Raw genomic sequence first — 20,425 nt, forward strand, 5'->3', positions numbered from 1 at the left:
GGGTGAGCAGCGAGGTAACATTTCCAAAGGAAGGCATTAAATTAAATTATTAAACACACACAAGTAGGAGTAGTAATGTAAGAATTCTGAAAGATTCACAAGGAAAGGAAGTAGAGCCAGGGGACTATTTCTGGTCTTCTGACTCTAGAAAACTCTGAGCAGCTATTATGGCTATTTATTAACCCACAACATCGTAAACTGTAACCCTGTTAAATATGATGAATGAGTCCTAGGTTCCGATTTTTAAATACCAATTCACAGGGATTTTAGAAGGCCAGACTGGCACTGCAAAAACGAAAGTCTTTGGGCAAACAGTGTAATGTCAACCTGTGATTAGATGCAATTATATCAACTAAATGTGACATGATGATGAAAAAAGGAATTTAAAATAAAGAAAAGACATTTACTTATTTAAATTCTGCCCCATAAATCTGAAATACACTTCTGTTATCACATGGGCAACCCTGAGCATCACTGTTTGAGGCTGAGTGTTTCACAGTGCCGGCACCACCTCATGAGGCACCTTTTGCTGCCCCCCTCAGCACCCACTCCTCCATGAATTTAGAAGGTGGTGGTCTCTGGGAAGACAAATCAGAAAAAGTCTCTCCCTCACACCATGAGGCCCCTAGCGAGAATCAGAAAAAGGCCTCGCTTGCTCCAGGCAACAGCCCTTCACTGCTCAGAGAAGAATCAAGAGTGATCTTGTCCAGGCACTCTCGGGGGCTCTTGGTCCTTTAAGTGTTTTCAAGGTACGATCTTCCGTATAAAGAATGGAACTTTTCATTTTTCACCTATCTGCGATAATTGTTGTAATTCAGCTCTTCTACCCTCAAGCTTAAAAAAAAAAAAATAATTCAGTGGCCTTTATGGAAGAAGAAAAAAAAAAAAGAAGCTGTTTCCATCTTCTCAATAAACATACTTGTGTTTGCTCTCCTGGTACAACAGGGAAGTTCCAGGAAACTGCTGCAGGATGGTTGAAGGGCACCAGCCTGCAAACTCGGGCAGTGAGTAAGCCAGACCAGGGTGGCACAGGTCTGGCCCTCCTCCTCTCGGTTTTCCTCCTTCCCTAGGCCCAGACTGCCCCTGCCTGTCCCTGTCAAGTCCTCCAGAATCACCACTTCACACTTTGCTCCATTTATCACTTTGTTTTTATCACAGGCAAATAAAAGGAAAAGGCATTACTTTCTGCTTCTCAATAGCCTGCTAATTTGTCACGCTGTGTCTTCAGTTTAGGTACAGCCCTGTGTTTACAGAACAAAATGGTGAGAAACCCTCAGTATGAGAACCTTAAATACTATGATCCCTGCCCTCTCACCAACCAGGAAAATATATATTTTGATTTAAGAATGAAAGGAGTAAAAGAAAGAGATAAGAGAGAGCGTTTATCTGGAGATCAATGAGGATGAATGGTGAAAAGAAGCCACTTTGAGGCAGACCAGTCTGGTGAGTATCTCTTTAAAACAAGCAGCTAAAAATGCTTTCAACCTAGCAATACCATAAATGTCCTGCTGCTGTCTTGGCTTTCAGATTCTTCCCCGTACTTTCCATGAGCATTCCACTGGGAATTGTCTGGAATCCCAGATTAAAACAGCAATAACACAATTCCCTTGTTAGAATATTTATTTTCTTTTAGGTTTGGAAACCCAGCTGGGATGCATCTTCAAGTGTACGGCACAGCTTCAACCATCCTAGGGGCTACAAGAGATGTTTCTCAAACAGCACGATGGGCAGCTGAGTCCTGGAAGAGGAGAGGGAGGAGGGCAGCTCAGCCTCATGTGGAAAGCCCCAGCTGAGGACAAACAGCAAGAGCCTGGGAACCTCCACTTTCAGAGGATTCATTCCAGATGTAGGAACCAACGGTGTTTCAACAGGGCTCATGCAGATTACCAAGGAGGTCTCCAAAGCCAGGCTGCCAGACAGTAGGCACTCAGGCAGAATCATCACCCTGACCTGAACCCATAATCTAACAACTGATTATACTCTAAGGTCGCCAGTAATATGCTACAGTCCTACATCTGATAATTATCTATGTGGGGATCCATCCATCCATCCATCCAACCATCCATTCATCCATCTAATGGAGCAACTGACTGACCGGTTAGAAAAGATTCTAGCCATAAACCAATGCTATGGCCACATCAGTACACACTGGCCAAGTGTCAACCCTGAACTCATCCCTCCATCCATCCAAAAAATATTTAGTGAACACACTTACGTGATGGCATAATAGCTAACAGCCTAGGCTCTGGAGTCAGACAGAATGGAGTCTGAATGCTGACTTTACCTCTTACTAACTCTGTGACCTTGGCAAGTTACTTAAATTCTCTAAACTCTAAACTCCTTATGACATGGATATAAAAAGGATATCTACCTTACAAGTATTGCTGTAAGAATTAAATAATTTACATAAAGGACTTCACACAGTGCCTCGTACAGGGTAATCCCACAGTAAATGTTAGCAATGATGACTGTGTGCTAGGCACATGGTAGCGCCTGGCAAAACAGTGGTAAGCAGCACAGCTGTAGCCCAATGAGAAAAGGGTCCACTCCAGAGAAAAGTAAAGGGTTGGTATGGAAGAAATAGTTCCAAGTAGGGAGAACAATGCCTTAGGTGAGATCATAATATTTTAAAGTTAAGAGCACTGTTAAACACTGTCTTGTCCAATCACAATATTATATGGTAGGAAAACTGAGTATTATAACGACTGACTCACAGTTAAACAGCTAGTTTAAGAGCAGAACTAGTTAAGAATTAAGATCTCCTGACTGCCAGTTCGGTGTGTGTGTTAGTTCATTTGACCATGATAATGTCTTATGGAGAGGCAGTTCTATGGTCAACGAGCTTGCATCTGTAAAGGCATGCAGAGGTGAACCAGGAGTTACGGCCATCATGGGGGGATGTCTCAAACTATAGAAATATAAACCCATGAAAGAAACTTCAGCCTGTTTGGGACAAATGTTCACAATTTTTTTTCATTCTGTGCTCGACTTTAAGCTCCATAAGGGCAAGGAATTTGCTTTGCTTTGTTCATTTCTGTAACCCCAGCATCCAGAAGAGTGCCTGTCACAGTGCAGGTACATCAACAGCCATTTGTTGAATGAATAAATGAATGAGATTAGGTAGCAGAAGTGCTTTGCCTGCACAGCATGAGTGTGTTCCATCCTGAAGTGAATACACTGCTCACAGGACAGCTCTGGAGGAGAAGATGCTATTACCTGGCTGTGGTTTCTTTTCCAGTCCTGTCTGCTCCAATGGTGCCACAACACTCCAGTTTACTAAAGGCAAGCGTGGCCATAGTCATGACCCCGGCATCTTTATGGTACCAACCTCTTCTTTAAAAGTTCATTGTGGAAAAGACAGTAAACTGAAGCTGGAATGTGCTGACCACAGTATGTAGCAACTTCGTAAATACTGATGGACTCAGCAGGCTGGAGGAGGGGAAGGATACTCGTGGCCCCCAACTCCTTGCAAAAATCCCAGCAGTCTTCCTCACTGTGGAGGAGAAGGGATAAGGCAGCAATGTCCCCCCAGTATCTCCTGGCATCACAGTCATCTGATTTCCTGAATTATCAGAGAGAAAAGAGAAGCCTGCATCCTCTCTCTCTCCTATTGCTCTCCACTTTCAGCAAGCAACATTCTGGCTTTGGAGGAGGGATGGAACAAGAGGAGGAGGATAACCTGGGGAGCATTACCACGCCAGAAAGAGATGGCAAGCAAGGCTGTGCTATGACTTCAGTTATTAGGAGTCAACTAGAGAAGGGCCAAGGTGACCCCGACGTCCTCCATAACCTGGATGTGTGCCCTCGGGATAATATTCAAGCCAGAAAATCGGGCATTTTCTTGGACACTGAGATCAGGGTGGGAATCAGGTGATTCATTCTCCCCAGCTGCCCCCATCACACTATATCATCTGGGCTGGGTTGCAGCACAGGAAAAAAGACAAAAAGGCAATGACAGGTGTCAGCTGCTCTGGAGACTGGCCCCAGTAGCAGCAGTGTGTGGGCCCTGAGGCTCTGCCAAACGCAGTTGGGGATTCGGACAGGGGAGGCGGTAGAGGCATGGGGCCCGAGATGATTTGAGAGGTGGAAATACTACAAGCTGCCGGAAGCTGTGGAGGCAATGGGGGTATAAGAGAGGCAAGAGAGAGGGGAGTCAGGAGGAGTAAGAGAGAGGCTATGTAAAACGAAGGAAAGAGAAGCAGCCAAAGGGGGAAAAGAGGGCCGGGGAGGCCCTGCCAAGAAAGGAAGTGCACACAGCTTAAAAGCAAAGCTGGGAGTGAGTCTAACTCAGAAACTGTGCACAATTCAGGGCCTAAGAAAATATTCAAGGGGAGTAAGTGTGAACTCAGGAAGACACACAAACTTTCCCAAAAACTCACGCCTCTTAGGAGATTTGGTTGACTCTGCTATATATTGCACTTTTCCAGGTTTTGGGGGTAAGATGTCATAGAGACGAATACACGGAGAAACAAAGGACGGGAATTTAAGACTTGGCAAAGCCATTCTGGGGTGATTCGAAAGCAGCTTCGCTGAGCCGTGTGAAAACAATCTCAGCGCTTGCCCCCTCCATCCCGAAGCGCTGCCCCCGCCCCCGCGCAGTCCATCATTCTGACCCTCTCGGTCTGTCCGTAGGTCGGTCTGTGTTTCCCCGTCCCCGCGCGCGGACACTCACGCAGGTGCGCGGGCAGGCGGATCGAGTCTTCCTCCATTCTGAGCGCTCGGGGCACTGGAACATGAAGCGGAGTCGAGGAGGCGTAACTGGGCACCGGGCTCTCTGGAGGTGTATATGAAATTCGTTCCTGCTGTTGAAAATAAGGGCAGGAAGAGGGGAGAGGGAAAAAGACAATGAAAGCTTGGAACTGAGATGTTAAATCAGGAGAGGGGTGGGGGGCAAAAGGGACAGCGGGCATTCGGGCACTGCCATCCGGCTGGCCCCCTTTAGGCACTCTATACAGTTGTCTTTCAGATCTCTGGCATTTGGGATTTGTAACAAAATTCTGGAAAGGTTTAAAATAGGGCTTTTCCTTTGGACTCGGGTCAATGGGCATCCATTTTTCGTCTCTGTACTAGTAGTGGTTTGTTCAAGTAAAGAGGGGAGACAAGGCCGAGGAAATGAAAAAGTATGTCCAAGAGAATGGCTTTACAGACGACTCTCTCAAAAATTACTTTTCCAAGTCACATAATTAATTTCACCAATACATTAAAACCATGTTTCGTCTTCTCTGGCAATAACCCCAGCTTCTAATACAAGCATGATTCTGTACTCAGATCCAATGAGAGGTGAGCTCAAAGTGATGGCTTAGAAGTTCTACATTTAGTTAATAAATCTACGAGCAAGATTTTTCTATCGAGTGAGATTTTTCTTCCTATCTCATTACACAACAACAACCAAAAATATCCTATGTTTAATTTTTTCCTTCATAGCAGGGAATTATCTACGACATTAATTGGTATCTCCGTGTCCCTTCATTCTCCATCTCAGAATCAATATTTCCTTTCCTTCTGAAGTAGTTCAGAGCTCATCAAAAGAATTATCTGCATTTAAGGAAAGTACTGTTTCCCTGAAGATACTTATTCAACTGACAAGGAAAGGGGGAGGGGGCCTTGGGCAGATCCACTGTTTAAACTCAAACAGGCAGTGTTTGTTAGATCAATTAAAACAACTGGATGGGATGGGAAGGATTATTATTAGTTTTAAGTTAAAACATGGCAAATAATGGCAAGAAACCAACTACTGTGTTCAGCTAGAAAAGCAGTGCAATTTGCATCTTAGATCTACATACCAGCTAGTTGCAGTCCATACATAAACACAACTTCCGTCAGTTTCTGTGGTTTAACTGGGTACGGTGAAGTGGGACACCAGAGTCCAAAAATAAGTTGGGGGAAAAAGATCAGCAAGATGCCATTATGAAAACAGAAATCAAGAGCAAAAGAAAAAGCACAGATTAAAATAAAGCAAAGGGGGTGTTTACGTTTTGGAAAGACAGTTCTCTGACATTTTATATTTCATCAAATGTGCAAAGGGAAGCAGGGGAGTCCCCCGGCCCTATAACCAAATTAAAGCTTCTCTTCTCATACCCTGGAAAGTTTGGTGGTTGTGGTAGGAAGTTTCTATTTTAAATGAAGATATACATATTTTTGTAATTTCTGAATGGAATTGATACAACTTCCCTGAGGCATCCTCTACCAGCAACTAGGGCATTTGGAATATTTCTGTTTAAACACACATAAAGTTTCCTGGTGAATTTCTTAGTAAGGGCAGGCACATACCTCCTAGATTTCATTTCTGTATCAATCAAGATGACCTGTGAAAGGTCACCCAGAGGTAAAACCTTCAACTTCACTTTTCTTGAACTTTACCAAACATCACACATATTTTGAGCAACTCTAACTTAAGGATGAGTTACATTTTTGGTGTTTGGTTTGGGGTTTTTGGTGTGAAAGAGGCAAAGACATAAAAACACATATGGGAAACATACAAAATCTGTTTAGGGGTTTTTCAAGGTGAGATAGGCTTTTACGTATTTTAAACATACTCTGTTTTTCCAGTTTAACAAACTCTCCATAAGCTTTAACCCTCGAATAACCTCCCAGTCCCAATATATGTCTAGATATCTTATCTACCGTTAACTTTATTCCCAGAAATAGCTTTCTGTTTTGGTAGGGTGTTTGCAGAAGTGAAACTGTTGATGAAGAAAACATTGTGCAGCCAAAGAGTTTTCAAATGGCATGATATGAGTGCAAGAAAAAAAGATGGCATTTCATAATATGGTGACTTTCTCTTAAAGCAAGGAGAAACTCACAAGAGCCTGTAACTAGTCCGTAGGAGTGAGACACGACCTCATCCCAGCTCCCTCACCCCTCACCAACTCCATCAACGACAAGCTGGGAGAAACCCAGCCATCAAAGTGGATTTTACTTTTTTTCTGGGAAATCTACCTCCAGCCTACTGTTAGGAGTCAAGCTAGGCATCATCTTTAAAATGTATATATTCTTAGTTGTAAAATTATCATTGTATTGTCCCTTCATTTCACTGTACTTCCTCGGAGGCAGCCCCAGTGTGTCTGCACTTCTGCATGCTTCCCTGTTCTTACTGCTACACTGAGATGCCAGACTTCAGTGCTTGCCCTGGGATTTTAGACCACCCCCACCTCCAAATAATTCGAGATGGAGACAACTGTGCTATTTCATGAGGAAACCTATAAAAAGAAGGCTAGAGACTGATTGTGAACCTTGAACTTCTCTCATTCCCGATGATGGCTTCCACTCAACAATATCGCGACACCATAAGCTCGGGACAGGAAGCTCTTTTCAAAAGGTTCAATAAAAAGACTTGTCAGTAACAGAAGAGAGGGTATCTTGAACAAGAGGGGGAAAAGAAAAATGTGCTTCTAGGGCCTCGAGTAATTTGCTAGCAGCCATTACACACCTACCTGTGACCCTGGGTTCAGCAGCCAGAAGAGCACTTGGGGGACCCCAGAAAGGATGTTGCCCAGTGCGTGGGCTCCTTTATTCTTCCAAGGAGAACAAAACACACAGCTGGGAATCCCACACCACAGATTTATCTCCTTTTGTCTCTTTTTCTTAATCTCTAGAATGACTCACGTGCTCCTCATTTTTAATCTATTATTATAACCATGCACTTAACATCTACAGTGGCACAATCAACAGACCATTAGCAATTAGAAATATGAAACAAATACCGCTATCTCAGATGGCAACATCTAGAAAGAGCAGCTTAAGGAGATTAACATCCAATTTCCCAAATAAAGGAAACCTCTTTATTCTCACAACTGCTTCTCTGGTCCGACCCCAAGAAAGCGAAGGGGAGTACCCGCTTAGTGCTCATTCACCTCTGAAGCAAACTGTCAGTCAAATGAAAACCAGAGGTGTTTTATTTTAACATTACAGAGGGGATAACGATTCTCCCAAAAGGATTATAACTGCTACTCTAATTAAATTAAAATGCTACAGACAGTGATATTAATGCATTCAAGTGGTGTAGAGAGGATAAACAGCCAGTGGAGGTCAATGATGTGACTAAAAATGCCGTGATGTGGTTACATTATTGTTTAGATGCTGAAAAAGATAAAACGTACTGCTCTCAAAGTTGCAGACACAACCTAACAAACCGGCCAGCTGAACAAAAGGGAAGCCCTGCCATTTCTAAGGCCAATTGTAACACCTATCAGAACAGGGGTGGGGAGCAGCACAAAGCTCTGAAAAGAGAAAATAAGGCTAAAAATAGTTTTAGGCAAGGGATGAAATGTAAATTTTACTAACCATTATAGAAAGCTTTTTTTTTTTTTAGATTTAAATAGAATACGGAGTAGGGTTGCAGCAAGCACAACTATCCAAACCAAAATGAGCCCTCTTCTCCTTCCTCCCCCTGACTGTGAAGGGCAAATGAAGGGCACCCATCTAATTCTGCTCATTTTTAAACCGAGTGCTTAGAAACCTGTGACGATCGCATAAAACAAGCATATACATTTTGTGCTCAGTAGGAGAATAGCATTTCTCTTCTCCCCCCACCCCACACCATGGCTGCATATTATAGAAGAGTCAAAAAATGAAGAATCTTACTACCAAAAAAGTCTCTCCTTTTCAAAATTACCCAATATAGAGTTTCTATAAATCATGGGGATCCTCCTAGTGCATTTATGTATTTGTTTTTACACCTATAACTCTTCAAAAAGGCTAAGAGGTTGAGAAACTTAGAGCCTATTACTAATTAAGTATTAACTTTCTGGAAATAAAGATAAAGCATTTCTGGAATTGAGAAAAACAGAAATAAAGTTTGGTTGTACTTGCAAAAAATGGTTTACAGGTAATTTCAAAGATTCCTCTACTGCAGAGCTGAAATGTCCTTGATTTAGGAACTTCTTCCAGAAATAGTCCTCATCTCCACTGTAAATGCAAGGATTACCCCCAATGATGGTTTCTGAAGCCTGTGTCAAGTCCTGAGGAGGAAGAGTGTCATGGAAAGAGTGGTGGTTGTGATCATTTTCTGGGGAACTATGGTAAAAATGCTACAGGTGCCCTTTGCATCCTGCTGCATTTAGGTGTCCCATTACTGCACTGAAAACTGGCAACCCTGGCGAGATAGAAACGAGCAGGCACCAGAGATACATTGGTCACGCTTGTAATATTCAAGATTTTGAAGGAAGGACTCTTTTTCCACCCTGCAGATTTTTGGGAAAGCTGCCTGGGAAAGTTGAGGCTTGTTCTACAGTCATCTTCTATAGACTGAACAGAAAGAACCTCTCCTCTGGGAAGCTATTTATTGAGATTTACTAAACTGAAGTCTGAATACACAATTATTTAAGTACCCTCTTCCGGCTGCAAAATGTTTCAAGGTGGTGGCTTTGGCTTCCTTTAAATAAGCTTTCATTAACAAGCGAAAGTGATGTATCATCAAAAAACTGAACAAGACGAAAATTTGAGCCGCACAGTTTTCTAGATTTTTGGAGTCATGGATGCAAATAGACATACACAGGAACCTAAACTAACACATTCTTGAATGTCAATTTCTTTCACTTGAAAAACTACATTGAATATTTTATTCACCCCAAAATTTAGCAAGATCAACTTAAAGAACTTGAGAAAAAGACGCAAACGTCAGTCTTCTTTTCTCAATATACATTGTACACACAGCCACAGACCATGACATTTTTGGCATTTCCCCAGAAAGAAACAGTATACCTTAGGATCTGGAGTGAGAACAGTATACCTTAGGATCTGGGATATACCTTAGGATCTGAGGTATTCAAATATCAATTTTGAAGTAGAAAAACCAGATCCATCAAATCACAGCAGTGAAGTTGTGATGTTATTTTCCATCCCATAGAAGTTCCAGAAGACGTGCAAACCAGCGGTCTGGGTTGGCTTTCCTCTTAGTGTCTAGCTCCTCTCCTGAGAGAAATGTCCCTCTGGATGCTGAGTCATTAGAATTTTACAATCCAATTGGTCTTTGGTTTATAACATGCTTGCAGTAATTTCAGGAAAAAAAAGGAGTTGGGGGAGAAGTACCCTGTGAAAATCAGGATGGGTGGAAACTACACTCCTGGTCTCTGGAGCTTCCTCCTTCGGTTACCCGGACGCCCACTCAGCCCTCGGGGGAGAGGGTACGCCAGACATACCACACTCACACTGAAGTCGGGATCTTCCTACAAGCCTGGCTTCACCAGTCTAAGACGTGCTCTTGCTCTGGAAATTTAAGAAGATGGGTTCAGGACCCGAAATATGCAGACTCCTATTTAGAACTGAAATAGTCCGTTTCCTCACCTTCCTGGCCTATTACATCTTAAAACCAGAAGACAGTGTATTGTGTCTGTCAAACAGACACAATTAAGTCAAAGCATCCTAAGTCTTCCTTTTACCCAGAACTATGTTAGCTATGCACAGTGAGGTGAATAAAAAGAAGGGTTAGCAACAGGCCCTGTAATCAAGCATTCCTGTAAAGGTCATTAAGGCTTTTTCTCCCTATGCCTGTTATGAACTATTTCAGCATTCATCAAGTGTCCACTAGGAGTCAAGACTTGTACCAGGCACCATGAATTCTGCAACCTTAAGTCCTAGAATTTCCAGGATGGCCCAATATTAAAAGTTCTGTATCGTTTTTCCCATAAATACATGAGTACTCATACATAAATACTTATACCACTCAGAACATATATCCCAACCTTAGTTGGAAAATACAGTCAGTGAAACAATCAGGAAAGGGAGCTAGCATTAAGGGAGCACTTGGAACGTGCTATCCATGGAGCCTTTATTTTATTTCAGACTCACAATAACCGTGCAAGGAAGGCATCATTGTCTCCATTCCGCATGAGGAACCCGATCTGAAGATTGCAGGGGTTAAGCAATCTCTTTAAGTCACCAGCTCCGGAGACAGTGTAGCTGGTATAAAGAGGAGAAATAAGGAATTACATTTCAGTAGCGCCAGCCAGCCAACAATTGCTTCACAACTCATGGGGAATCCCGAGAGCTAAGCTCAAGCTTGTAAGAACTGTTACAGCTTTGGAATATTTCATTGCTTTGAGCCCCTACTCCTCACAGAATTCCAGTGGGGTTCCCGAGGGTCACTCAACAGAGCCTCCTAAGCCAGGGAGCTGACTTTCTTACACCTGTTGCTTATCCTATTGGGAGCACAGATGGAGGGAGTAATGCATTTAGCTGAAGGGAAGGGACTAAATACGATGTACGAGACAAGTTCTCCCGGTATGACCTCTGAGCAGGGGTGGCCATCAGAATTCATCCAGGGATATGTATTGCCTGTGGGATGCAATCAGCAGGGCCACCAGGGCATTTACAGACTGCCTGTGTACATGATGACTTCACGTTGTACAGAAATCTCATCTTAGGGAATTTGTGAGTAAAAATATGTTACTTTTATCTCTTACATTTTGTTTAACCACAACAGCAAAACATTTCCTTTACTCAATTGCTTTCCATTTATCCAAGAACAACAAATCTAAATGTACAGGTGAGACAAATGGGAGCAGTGAGGAGGAAAGGCCCCTGTCAACATTTATTCAGTGCCTTTAGTGTGCAGATCCCTATAAGAAGGAGCTAGTCTGCCTTCAGAAATCAACAGTGGCCACAGTACAACAAGGCTTCTCCAGTGGTCTGAGGATGCGGACTCCCATTCTCTCAAATGAGGAATGGATGAAGACACTAAGGATATATGTGGCCTGTGGGGAAAAAAGATTTAAAGGATCCTTGTAGATGTCTTCAAACACGGGAAGGACTAGTGTAAGGAAGAGTTAAGGCCCGCCACAGAGGGGAGGGCCAGCAACGTATACCTGTGCACTAGAAATATATGTGTGGCTTATTGTTCCCCTAAAGCCAATTTAAGCTGAGGCTGAAAGATGACTCTAAAAGGGCTTCCCACATTGGGAAGGAGCTCACATAGAACTTGAAGGTGCCTTATAACTCCAAGATGCCACTTCGATGTGACCTTATATCTCCTGGCAAGTCAAGCTTATTAACTACAGTGTGGGCAGAACAGATCCAAACAAAACATGAACCTCACAATCCCCTTCTCTATCAATTAGTCCCCTGTGTTCCCACACAGATCCCTAGGGTTCTACCGAATATAATTAGAAAAAGCACTAGTGTCTAGAACTAGGAGTAACCCTTTTAATGACAAGCACCAAAACAAAAACCTCAAATAGATTTCTTTATTGTTAAAATTTTAAAACATTTTAATTAAGATCCTTCCCAACCCTGAGATTCTATGGAATTTTTTTTTTTCTGACTTTCTTAAATATTTCTGACATGAATAGTAAGCAGAATCTCAAGCCATGATTCCTTTTCATGCCAGGTTGTGGTTTCCAGGGAAGTCGATGCCTGAAGAATGCTCAGCTCATTTGGCTGGAACCCAGTACTGATACAAGCAAGGTCACAGGCCTTAGACCTGGGTGGGAAAGTTCAAGGCCACTCCATGCCCCAGACTCTGCCCCTAATCCCTGCCATGATGTAGATGGCGGTGTTCGCTCAAAGTGGAGATCAGGTGAGCTCAGCGACACACGTCACCACTCCTGGAAACCCCATGAAAGTGTATGTTCTACTGATGGAGGGTCACTCCAGCATAAGAAAGGGGGTGTGAATTTATTTATACAGAACCAGCATGTAGTACCTCTGGGAAAAATAAAGTCTTGCTGTTGGATTTATCCAGAAATGCCCCTAAGCTTTTGATCAATCATTTGAAAGAGGGTCACTAAATCCTTTCTTCGTAACTAATTCTAAGAGCAGAAGAAACAGGCACTTAAATTAACAACACCTTATATCCTGGGCACAACAAAGTGGCCAAGTTCAGCTCTTTATTAGCTGCTTTCTCCTCCATTAATACTATTCCGTTTAATGGTTTGGCTATTACAATTAGCCAATCAGCGGTGTCCCTGCCTGGGGCTAACGAATAATGAACTGAGTGAGTTGCTATTTAGTTGTATCAAGGGCACCATTAGAGAGCGCTTCCCAATTTCTACCCCCAGAGGAGAGATACCTTCCAGGCATATTCCACCTGCCATGTGACTGCTCTCCTATAGCACTCACAGTGCCCCTGGAGTGGGAGCTCCCTGGGGACTCATGGGACTTTAAAACCTGGGCAGAGGAAAGGATGAGGGTCAGGCTTCTGCAGAGCCCGCAGGCAGAAGAGAAAGAAGCAGCCCAAAGGGTTGCTTGGGAACCTGTGCATTAACCATTAATTCCTCCCTCCCTTCCCACCCGCCTTCTCATGCCTCATAAACCCTTCACCACCTCTCCCCAAGCAGCCCCTTCTTCCTGTCACAGCATCACTCTGGGCTTTGCCCATCTTCATTTCTTTCTTGAAAGACTGTATCCTGGAAGTCTTATAAAAGGAAGCGAGATGAAAAGAAGTTATGGCTCAAATTCACAACCCCAGCTGGTTGCTGGGGGTAGCTGGAGGGCAGGCAACTCAGACCTCCTTTAAAACTAAAAAGGTTTTTGCCCTTTGATTAATCTATACAAAATATCTATGGCTTAAATGGACCACATGCCTAACAAGAAACCTTAGGTTTCAAAGACTTGACACCAGAGCAAGATTTGCATTCTAATTCAAATGAGGCTAATCCATAGAAATGCTGAATAAAGCTGAATAAAGTTTCTAAAATGGCAGTACCAATGAAGCTGTGTGCATGAAGTCCCACCGGGTCCCACCTGGATCCAGCCCATTTCCAATGAATCAGAAGACACTGCACCACCCCACATGCCTCAATCGAGAAGGAAGAAGGCGGGGTTACAACCACTACTATAGTCAAATCGAACCAAGCCCCTTGCTCTACATATCAGATAACTCCTGGGTTGCCTCAGGCTGAGAAATAAATAGAAAAAGCCCTGTAAATTCTACCTAGTATAACAAGAGCAAATTAGATCTGTAAAAGATTTACATCTCTGGAAAATGTTTACCACCAAAATAATTTTCAACAAGACCGTATAAGAACACCATACTTAAAAAGCAATGTAAAAGAAATGTTAACATCTCCTCTGTGTTGCTATATGAGTAACCAGCATGACAGTACCCAACCTTTACTCTCACATGTTATTTTAAAGATAAATGAGATGAAGCTTATGAAATATTATGAGTTTCTCAAAACAAAGGCTCTTTATAATGCAAGGCACTATTATGATCAGGAATTTGAGAAGTCCCAAATAAAGCACGACTTTTTATGTATGCTTTAAGAATCAAACCTGTCTTTATGTTGTAAAATGGGAAATTAACTTAATTGAAACCAAGAGTGAAGATTGACAAGGATCTCACTATAGGACTGACTGAAAAATTAGGGCAGAATTTATCTTTTTCTCCCCAGCCTCTATAACTCTAAAGAGTACCATATAAACAACCTTGAACACTGATGAAGAGTGTCACACACCTGCATTTCCTCTTTTAGCAAAACTTTCCCAGAAATAATAACAATCTTGGCAAGTAATTTCTACCTATCCTTGTCAAAATCACAGAAATTTCCTGATTCATAGACTCAAGACTCCTTATAGGAACTCAGAAGAGGCATCTTCCCCTTCACTGTGGTCACGGTTAGAAAGACCTGGGAGTTTTGTTTTTAACAACGGATTACTGAAAACAAGTTCTGCTGACAAGGTGACTATTACTATGAAAAATGCCATTGGCATTAGTACCTTTCTAAAACCTTAATGACAGGAATGAGAATGAAGTATAGACGTGTGTGCGCACACGCGCACGCGCATGATGACAACAGTGATGAACAGAACATTAAGCAGCTTGAAATAATAAGGAAACTCATTGCTGCACTCTTGCAGCCCTGTTGTTGAGACTCATTAATAGTTTATTTTACATAAGATCCCGTGCCTTCATTGAAACTATTAGTGCTCAATAGTACATGAAAAATGTGATTGAATTTCCACATATCTCAGGGACTCAGGATCAGCTAACAATTCAGGAAACACGTTTTAAATCAGGTATTCTGAATCTTGGCTGCACATCAGAATCATCTGGAGAAGCTTTAAGAAAAAAAAAATTCCAGTCTCCCAGTAAATCTGGCAGGCATCAATATTTTTAAAGCTCTCCATGTGATTCCAATATGCAGAAGGGTAAGGCTGAGAATCACTCTTAAATCAAGATATAAATGAGTAAATCAAGACGCACATTAAATGATTACCTTTCACAATAGGTTTTTAGAAACCTTATTAACCAATTTACTAATTGTCCTTCCCTCCTGAGTAAATTGCTATTGTTCTGCCTTTAACCATAAAAGAGAGATTATCAGTGTAACACAGGAAGTTCCTGAGTGATGACTAGCTGACCTACATATGAACAACTGCCCCACACAGGTGTGTCTGCGGTGGTTCCTCTTCTCTCTCAACTGCCTCTGGAGGTCCCCCCATCCACACCCCAGGAAGGCTGCTCAGCTTCACTTTCTGGAGCTTTCCACATGGAGCCTGTGTTCTCCGCACTAGCTGCGCTTGAACTGTGTCGCAGGAGCAAGACAAGGTTACTGAAGGAGAAGCAAGAGGGAATGAAAACCCACTCCACTTCTGGCCTACCCTCCCTCCCTCCTCTCCCACCCAGAAGGGTCTGTCTGTCCTCATGTGCTCAGGCCCCAGAGCCCCTTCTCCTGCTCAAGAATGAATCCACATCAAGTAGACTGGAGACAGGGGAGCCTCTTTTCCTTAGGTGAGGCGCATAACCCCATGATGGCTGTCAGAGCTGCCTTTGTGCCACTCTACAGTGGCAAGTGGGACACATTTTTTCCCCAAAGTAACCCTGTCAGTAGTGGTTAGTTCTTTATTTTTGCATACCAAACTATCAACTGACTATAATCTGGGGAAATGCCTTGAACTCCAAGCAGCTGAGTTCTTAATAAAATCTTAGACTCGTAAACTAGTAGAAATCTTGAGCCTGCTAAGGCTCTTTACGAAGATAGCTTAAAGCCCTTCAATTACATGCTGCTGTATCTTCCTAACACCCCTAGGAGTCATGTCATCAGAACTAGCACAAAACCTACTTGATTGATGTAGGAACTGAGGTTGAAGGGTTAACAAGATTCTGGAATGAATCACATAACTGCTCTGCATGGAGCTAGCAGTCCTAAACCCAAAGATGTCATCTTTCTCCAGAGTTAGCTTCTGCCTATAATATTTTTTAAACTCTCGGTAACCATGATAAAGCCTGTGTATAAAGTGGCCCTGAAAGGGAAGGGTAGCTTACTTAAGAACCTTAACTTAAGCTGATTTATTTATTCACTCCTTGATAAAAACATTCTCAAGAAAAGCCAGTGGAAACTTAAATTGTTCCTATAAAACAAAATTTTCAACAGTTTCTAAGCATCTTGACGTTATTTGTATTTTACCTCTTCTTCCTTTAAGCAAAATACAATTCTAAAACAGTGATAGGATTGTGGCGTGAATGTGGCTTTAGCACCTGAAATTCACTCAGGTGTTAAGACTACCAGAGTGGGTAGTAATTCTCTTTGCATCTTTAGAAAGCAACTTGCAAACCAAGCTGTGAAAGCATGCTGCAGCCTCACCAGTCAAGCCTCACCAGAGGTGTCAACATCAGTTCTAGCATGGAGCCGCCAACAACTGAAATCTATAAATAGGAAGATCTGGAAAGTTTAACCAAAAAGGTGAAATAGGGACTCTGAAAATCACTTGGAGCTTGTAGAGCTGAAACAGGAGCTAGAAAAGGGCTAATATTCCCCTTTGGTTGTATGACTTTATATTCCTTGCCACGAGCAAATCAAATCTATGCTGACAATCACCAAAATTTCTGCCTGAAGAAGAGGTGAATGGACTGAACAGACACACATGACAAAGCACTAATGTAGTTCTTTGTTCTCCTGAGAATCAATGGTTTCTGAGTGGGTGAAAATGCATTTGAAAATCATTCTGATTAATACAAGCAAAGCTATCTTCTCAATTAACTTACTCTTATAACCTATTTTTCAACCCTCAAGCGTCATAAAACCCATCCATATAAAAAAGCCTAGTAACACAATGGGAAAAATGTGTCTCTAACTTTTGAAGTCTAGCAACATTCCCTAGAAAGTTCTAATAACACTTCCAATGAATCCCATAAGGCATTATCTAGACTAACCCTGTCCAACAGAAATATAATGTGAGCCACGTGTGTAATTTAACATTTTCTAGTAGCCACAGTAAAAAAAGAGAGACAGGTAAAATTAATTTAAATAATATATCACATTTAACCTAATATATCTAAAATATTCTTCCAACACATACTCTTTCAACACATAAAATCTTTGAGATATTTTGTTTTTTTAATACTGTCTTTGAAATCTAGTATCTAGTTTACATTATAGCACATTTCAAATCAGATGCTAAATCTTCACTGGAAATACTTGATCTGTATTTAGATTTTATAACATTTACATTTGAACAGGTAAGTTCACACATCCAAGCTGTTGCAAACATACTTTAAAGATTTTTAGTGCCAGCCAGGTGGTGCAGTGATTAAGTTCACATGCCCGGGGTTCAGCACTTCAGCAGCCCGGGGTTCGCGGGTTTGAATCCCGGGCATGGACCTACGCTCTGCTCGTCAAGCCATGTGTGGCGGCATCCCACATACAAAAATAGGGGAAGATGGGCACAGATGTTAGCTCAGGGTTTATCTTCTTCAGCAAAAAGAGGAAGATTGGCAACAAATGTTAGCTCAGGGCCAATCTTCCTTACAAAAAAAAAAAGATTCTTAATAACTGAATCAAGTACATTTTTAAATTAAAATTTAAATTGGTTAAAATTAAATAAATTAAGAATTCAGTTTCTCTGTTGCACTAGCCATTTCCAGTGCTCATTAGCTGCATATAGCAACTGGCGACCACACTGCAAATTATAGGTTAGATACTGGGGCAGTGAACACCCTACAGGGATGAGTGGAGGCCATGAGGTTCGTGATGCTATCCCACATCTTTCAGAAACATCATAAACTCTGGATAGACAACGACTGCAGATACCTCATGCTCCTCTTCCTTCATTTCTCCAATCGCAATAGTCAGTCATTAGAGTCCTCCAAACTGGAAGCCATTTACAAAGAAGGACAAAGGGGGTAGAGGTACCTCCTGCTCCTGTACTCAGAGACGATGAGCCTCTCAGCTCTCAGCAGAAAGAATACAGAGGAGTTTAGGCTCCATCAAGTAAAGTCTTTTCATTCTTCTTCTCAATCAATGTCTCTCTCTCTCTCTCTCTCTCTCTCTCTCTCTCACTACCTAACAAATTTCCCTGGGAGCTGAAAAACAAGTTCGTTCAGGATGCCACTTTGCAGAGTTTCAGCTCTCCTCCCCAACACAAATTATCATGTGCATTGCAACCTTTCCTCATTTGGATCATTCTTGAACTTGGCCACAATCCTTCTTAGGAGAGCCCTAGAAATACAACCCAGCTGCAACTTCTAAAGCTCTGGGCACTCTGTTTAATACTAATTATTTCTACTGTTTAGAATTTTGGACCATAAAATAGAGGTTTAAACTTCTCAAAAGATACTTAGCACTTATCAGAGGAAAGATGTATCTAATTAGGAGAAAATAGATTTAAAGCAGAATGAAAGCTCTACACAAAGTAAAAGACGTGATTCAAAGTCCCTTGAGAGCAAGTCTGCATCCGACCTGCCCTACCTGCCTGGCCTGACTCCATGCAGCAGGTAAAGCAGTTGTTGAAAAAGGAACACAGGCTCCTTAGGCTGTGACTGATGTTCCCCCTGAGGATGTTCTTAAAAGGAAGAATGCTCTTATTCACAATAGCCAAGACATGGAAGCAACCCAAGTGCCCATCAACAGATGAATGGAAAAAGAAGATGTGGTATACATCTACAATGGAATACTACTCAGCCATAAAAAAAAGACAAAATCGTGCCATTTGCAACAACATGGATGGACCTTGAGAGTATTATGCTAAGTGAAATAAGTCAGACAGAGAAAGACAAATACTGTACGATTTCACTCAAATGTGAAAGATAAACAAACACATAGACAAGAACAGATTGGTGGTTACCAAAGGGAAGGGGGTGAGGGAGAGGCGAAAGAGGTAAAAGGGCACATATGCATGGTGACGGAAGGAAACTAGACTTTTGGTGGTGAACATGATGCAGTCTATACAGAAGCTGAAATATAATAATGTACACCTGCAATTTACACAATGTTATAAACCAATGTGACCTCAACAAAATAATTTTTTAAAAAAAGGAAGAATGCTCCATAAGGACCCTTGAGAAGACACATCCCCTCCCCCATATACTCAATCTCTTACTAAGACTAACTTTATAGTTTTAATGCAAGTTGCATTTATTCTGTTACCAATCTAGCCATCCTTATCTGCTTTCCCCTATTCTCAAGACTGAAAAACACAAGTATCAGCCTGAACAAACACTCAATATTTCCTCCACATTGATTCTTCCCACTAAAACTACAAAAACTACAAAAAGATGGGAGGGGCAGATCTGAGTCTTAGTTTCCTAAGCTATAAAATGGAGACAATTGTGCTGACTGATTGATAAGATTTTGAGTAAATCAAAAGCGTTAAAATACGTGAAAAAGGCCATGCAAACCATGACGTATTCGTCTTATGCAATGATTTCCATTTCTTTCAGACCTAGGTTCAAAAACTAACACTGCTTCCCCTGTCCACTCCTTTTATCAAGAGCTTAAAAAAAAATAATAATAATATGCATTGTCTCATGCATTACAACATTTTATGCACGTACATTAGATTACTGGGAGACAGAAGAATAGGTAGTATTTTCCTCAGTTCAGATTAGAAAAATAAATCAATCTAATTTTCAGAAGGTAGCCTTGAGCATGTTACATTTAGATTACAGGACAAATACGGGTAAGATGAAAATCTCCACATGACCCTGAGTAACCTGAGACCTAAATAAAAGTCCCACTCACTTCACACAATTGTCAGTAGACACTTTCTAGTTCAATAAAGGTGTTTAGAAGGTTTCTTACAGTTGATTATAGGCTTTTCACTCCATCACCCGCACTCAGGGCTTTAAGCAGTTCCCTCCCCATCCACGGACTCAGCTGCAAGTGACCCATTCAGGGCTGCCATCCTACCTCTCACAGTGTTCCAGGCCAGGTCTCCCCAGCCTGGATTCGCCTGACCTCCTCAGCGGACCCTGCCCTTGAGTTTGGATCCAGGTCTCCTTCTTCACAGTTCCTCGTTTCCGGGTCAACAGTTTGCTGGAGCTTGGACTTTGATTTTCCTGGGTCCACAACCCCAGTTGGGGGCCTACCTCACCTGCCTCTCAAGACTCCCAAAACCATACTGGAGCCCCAGGCACTCCCACTCACCCAGGAGGGAAGGTTGTCATTAGCAGAAAACTCGCCTGAGCAGGGACCTTGCCTGTCTTGTTCACCACCACACTCCTTGCACCTAGAGCAATGCCTGTTGGCTCACAGTAGGCACTCGTTAA

The 20,425-nt window shown here is 42.1% G+C and overlaps 1 protein-coding gene across 4 annotated transcripts in view; it reads right to left on the minus strand.

Moving 5' to 3' along the window:
• Positions 1 to 20,425, minus strand: part of ETV6 (ETS variant transcription factor 6) — a 219,602-nt gene that overhangs the window by 127,555 nt on the left and 71,622 nt on the right. For 2 of the 4 annotated variants that reach the window (XM_058558747.1, XM_058558750.1), the window contains exon 2: positions 4,673 to 4,802. The exons of 1 other annotated variant lie outside the window; for it this stretch is intronic. In XM_058558747.1, coding sequence (XP_058414730.1) covers positions 4,673 to 4,802 — 130 coding nt within the window. The remainder of the gene's footprint in view (positions 1 to 4,672; positions 4,803 to 20,425) is intronic. One more of the 4 variants, XM_058558748.1, reaches the window with a different exon arrangement.

This window comes from Diceros bicornis, chromosome 17 (assembly GCF_020826845.1).
Source record: "Diceros bicornis minor isolate mBicDic1 chromosome 17, mDicBic1.mat.cur, whole genome shotgun sequence".
Taxonomy (NCBI): Eukaryota; Metazoa; Chordata; class Mammalia; order Perissodactyla; family Rhinocerotidae; genus Diceros; species Diceros bicornis.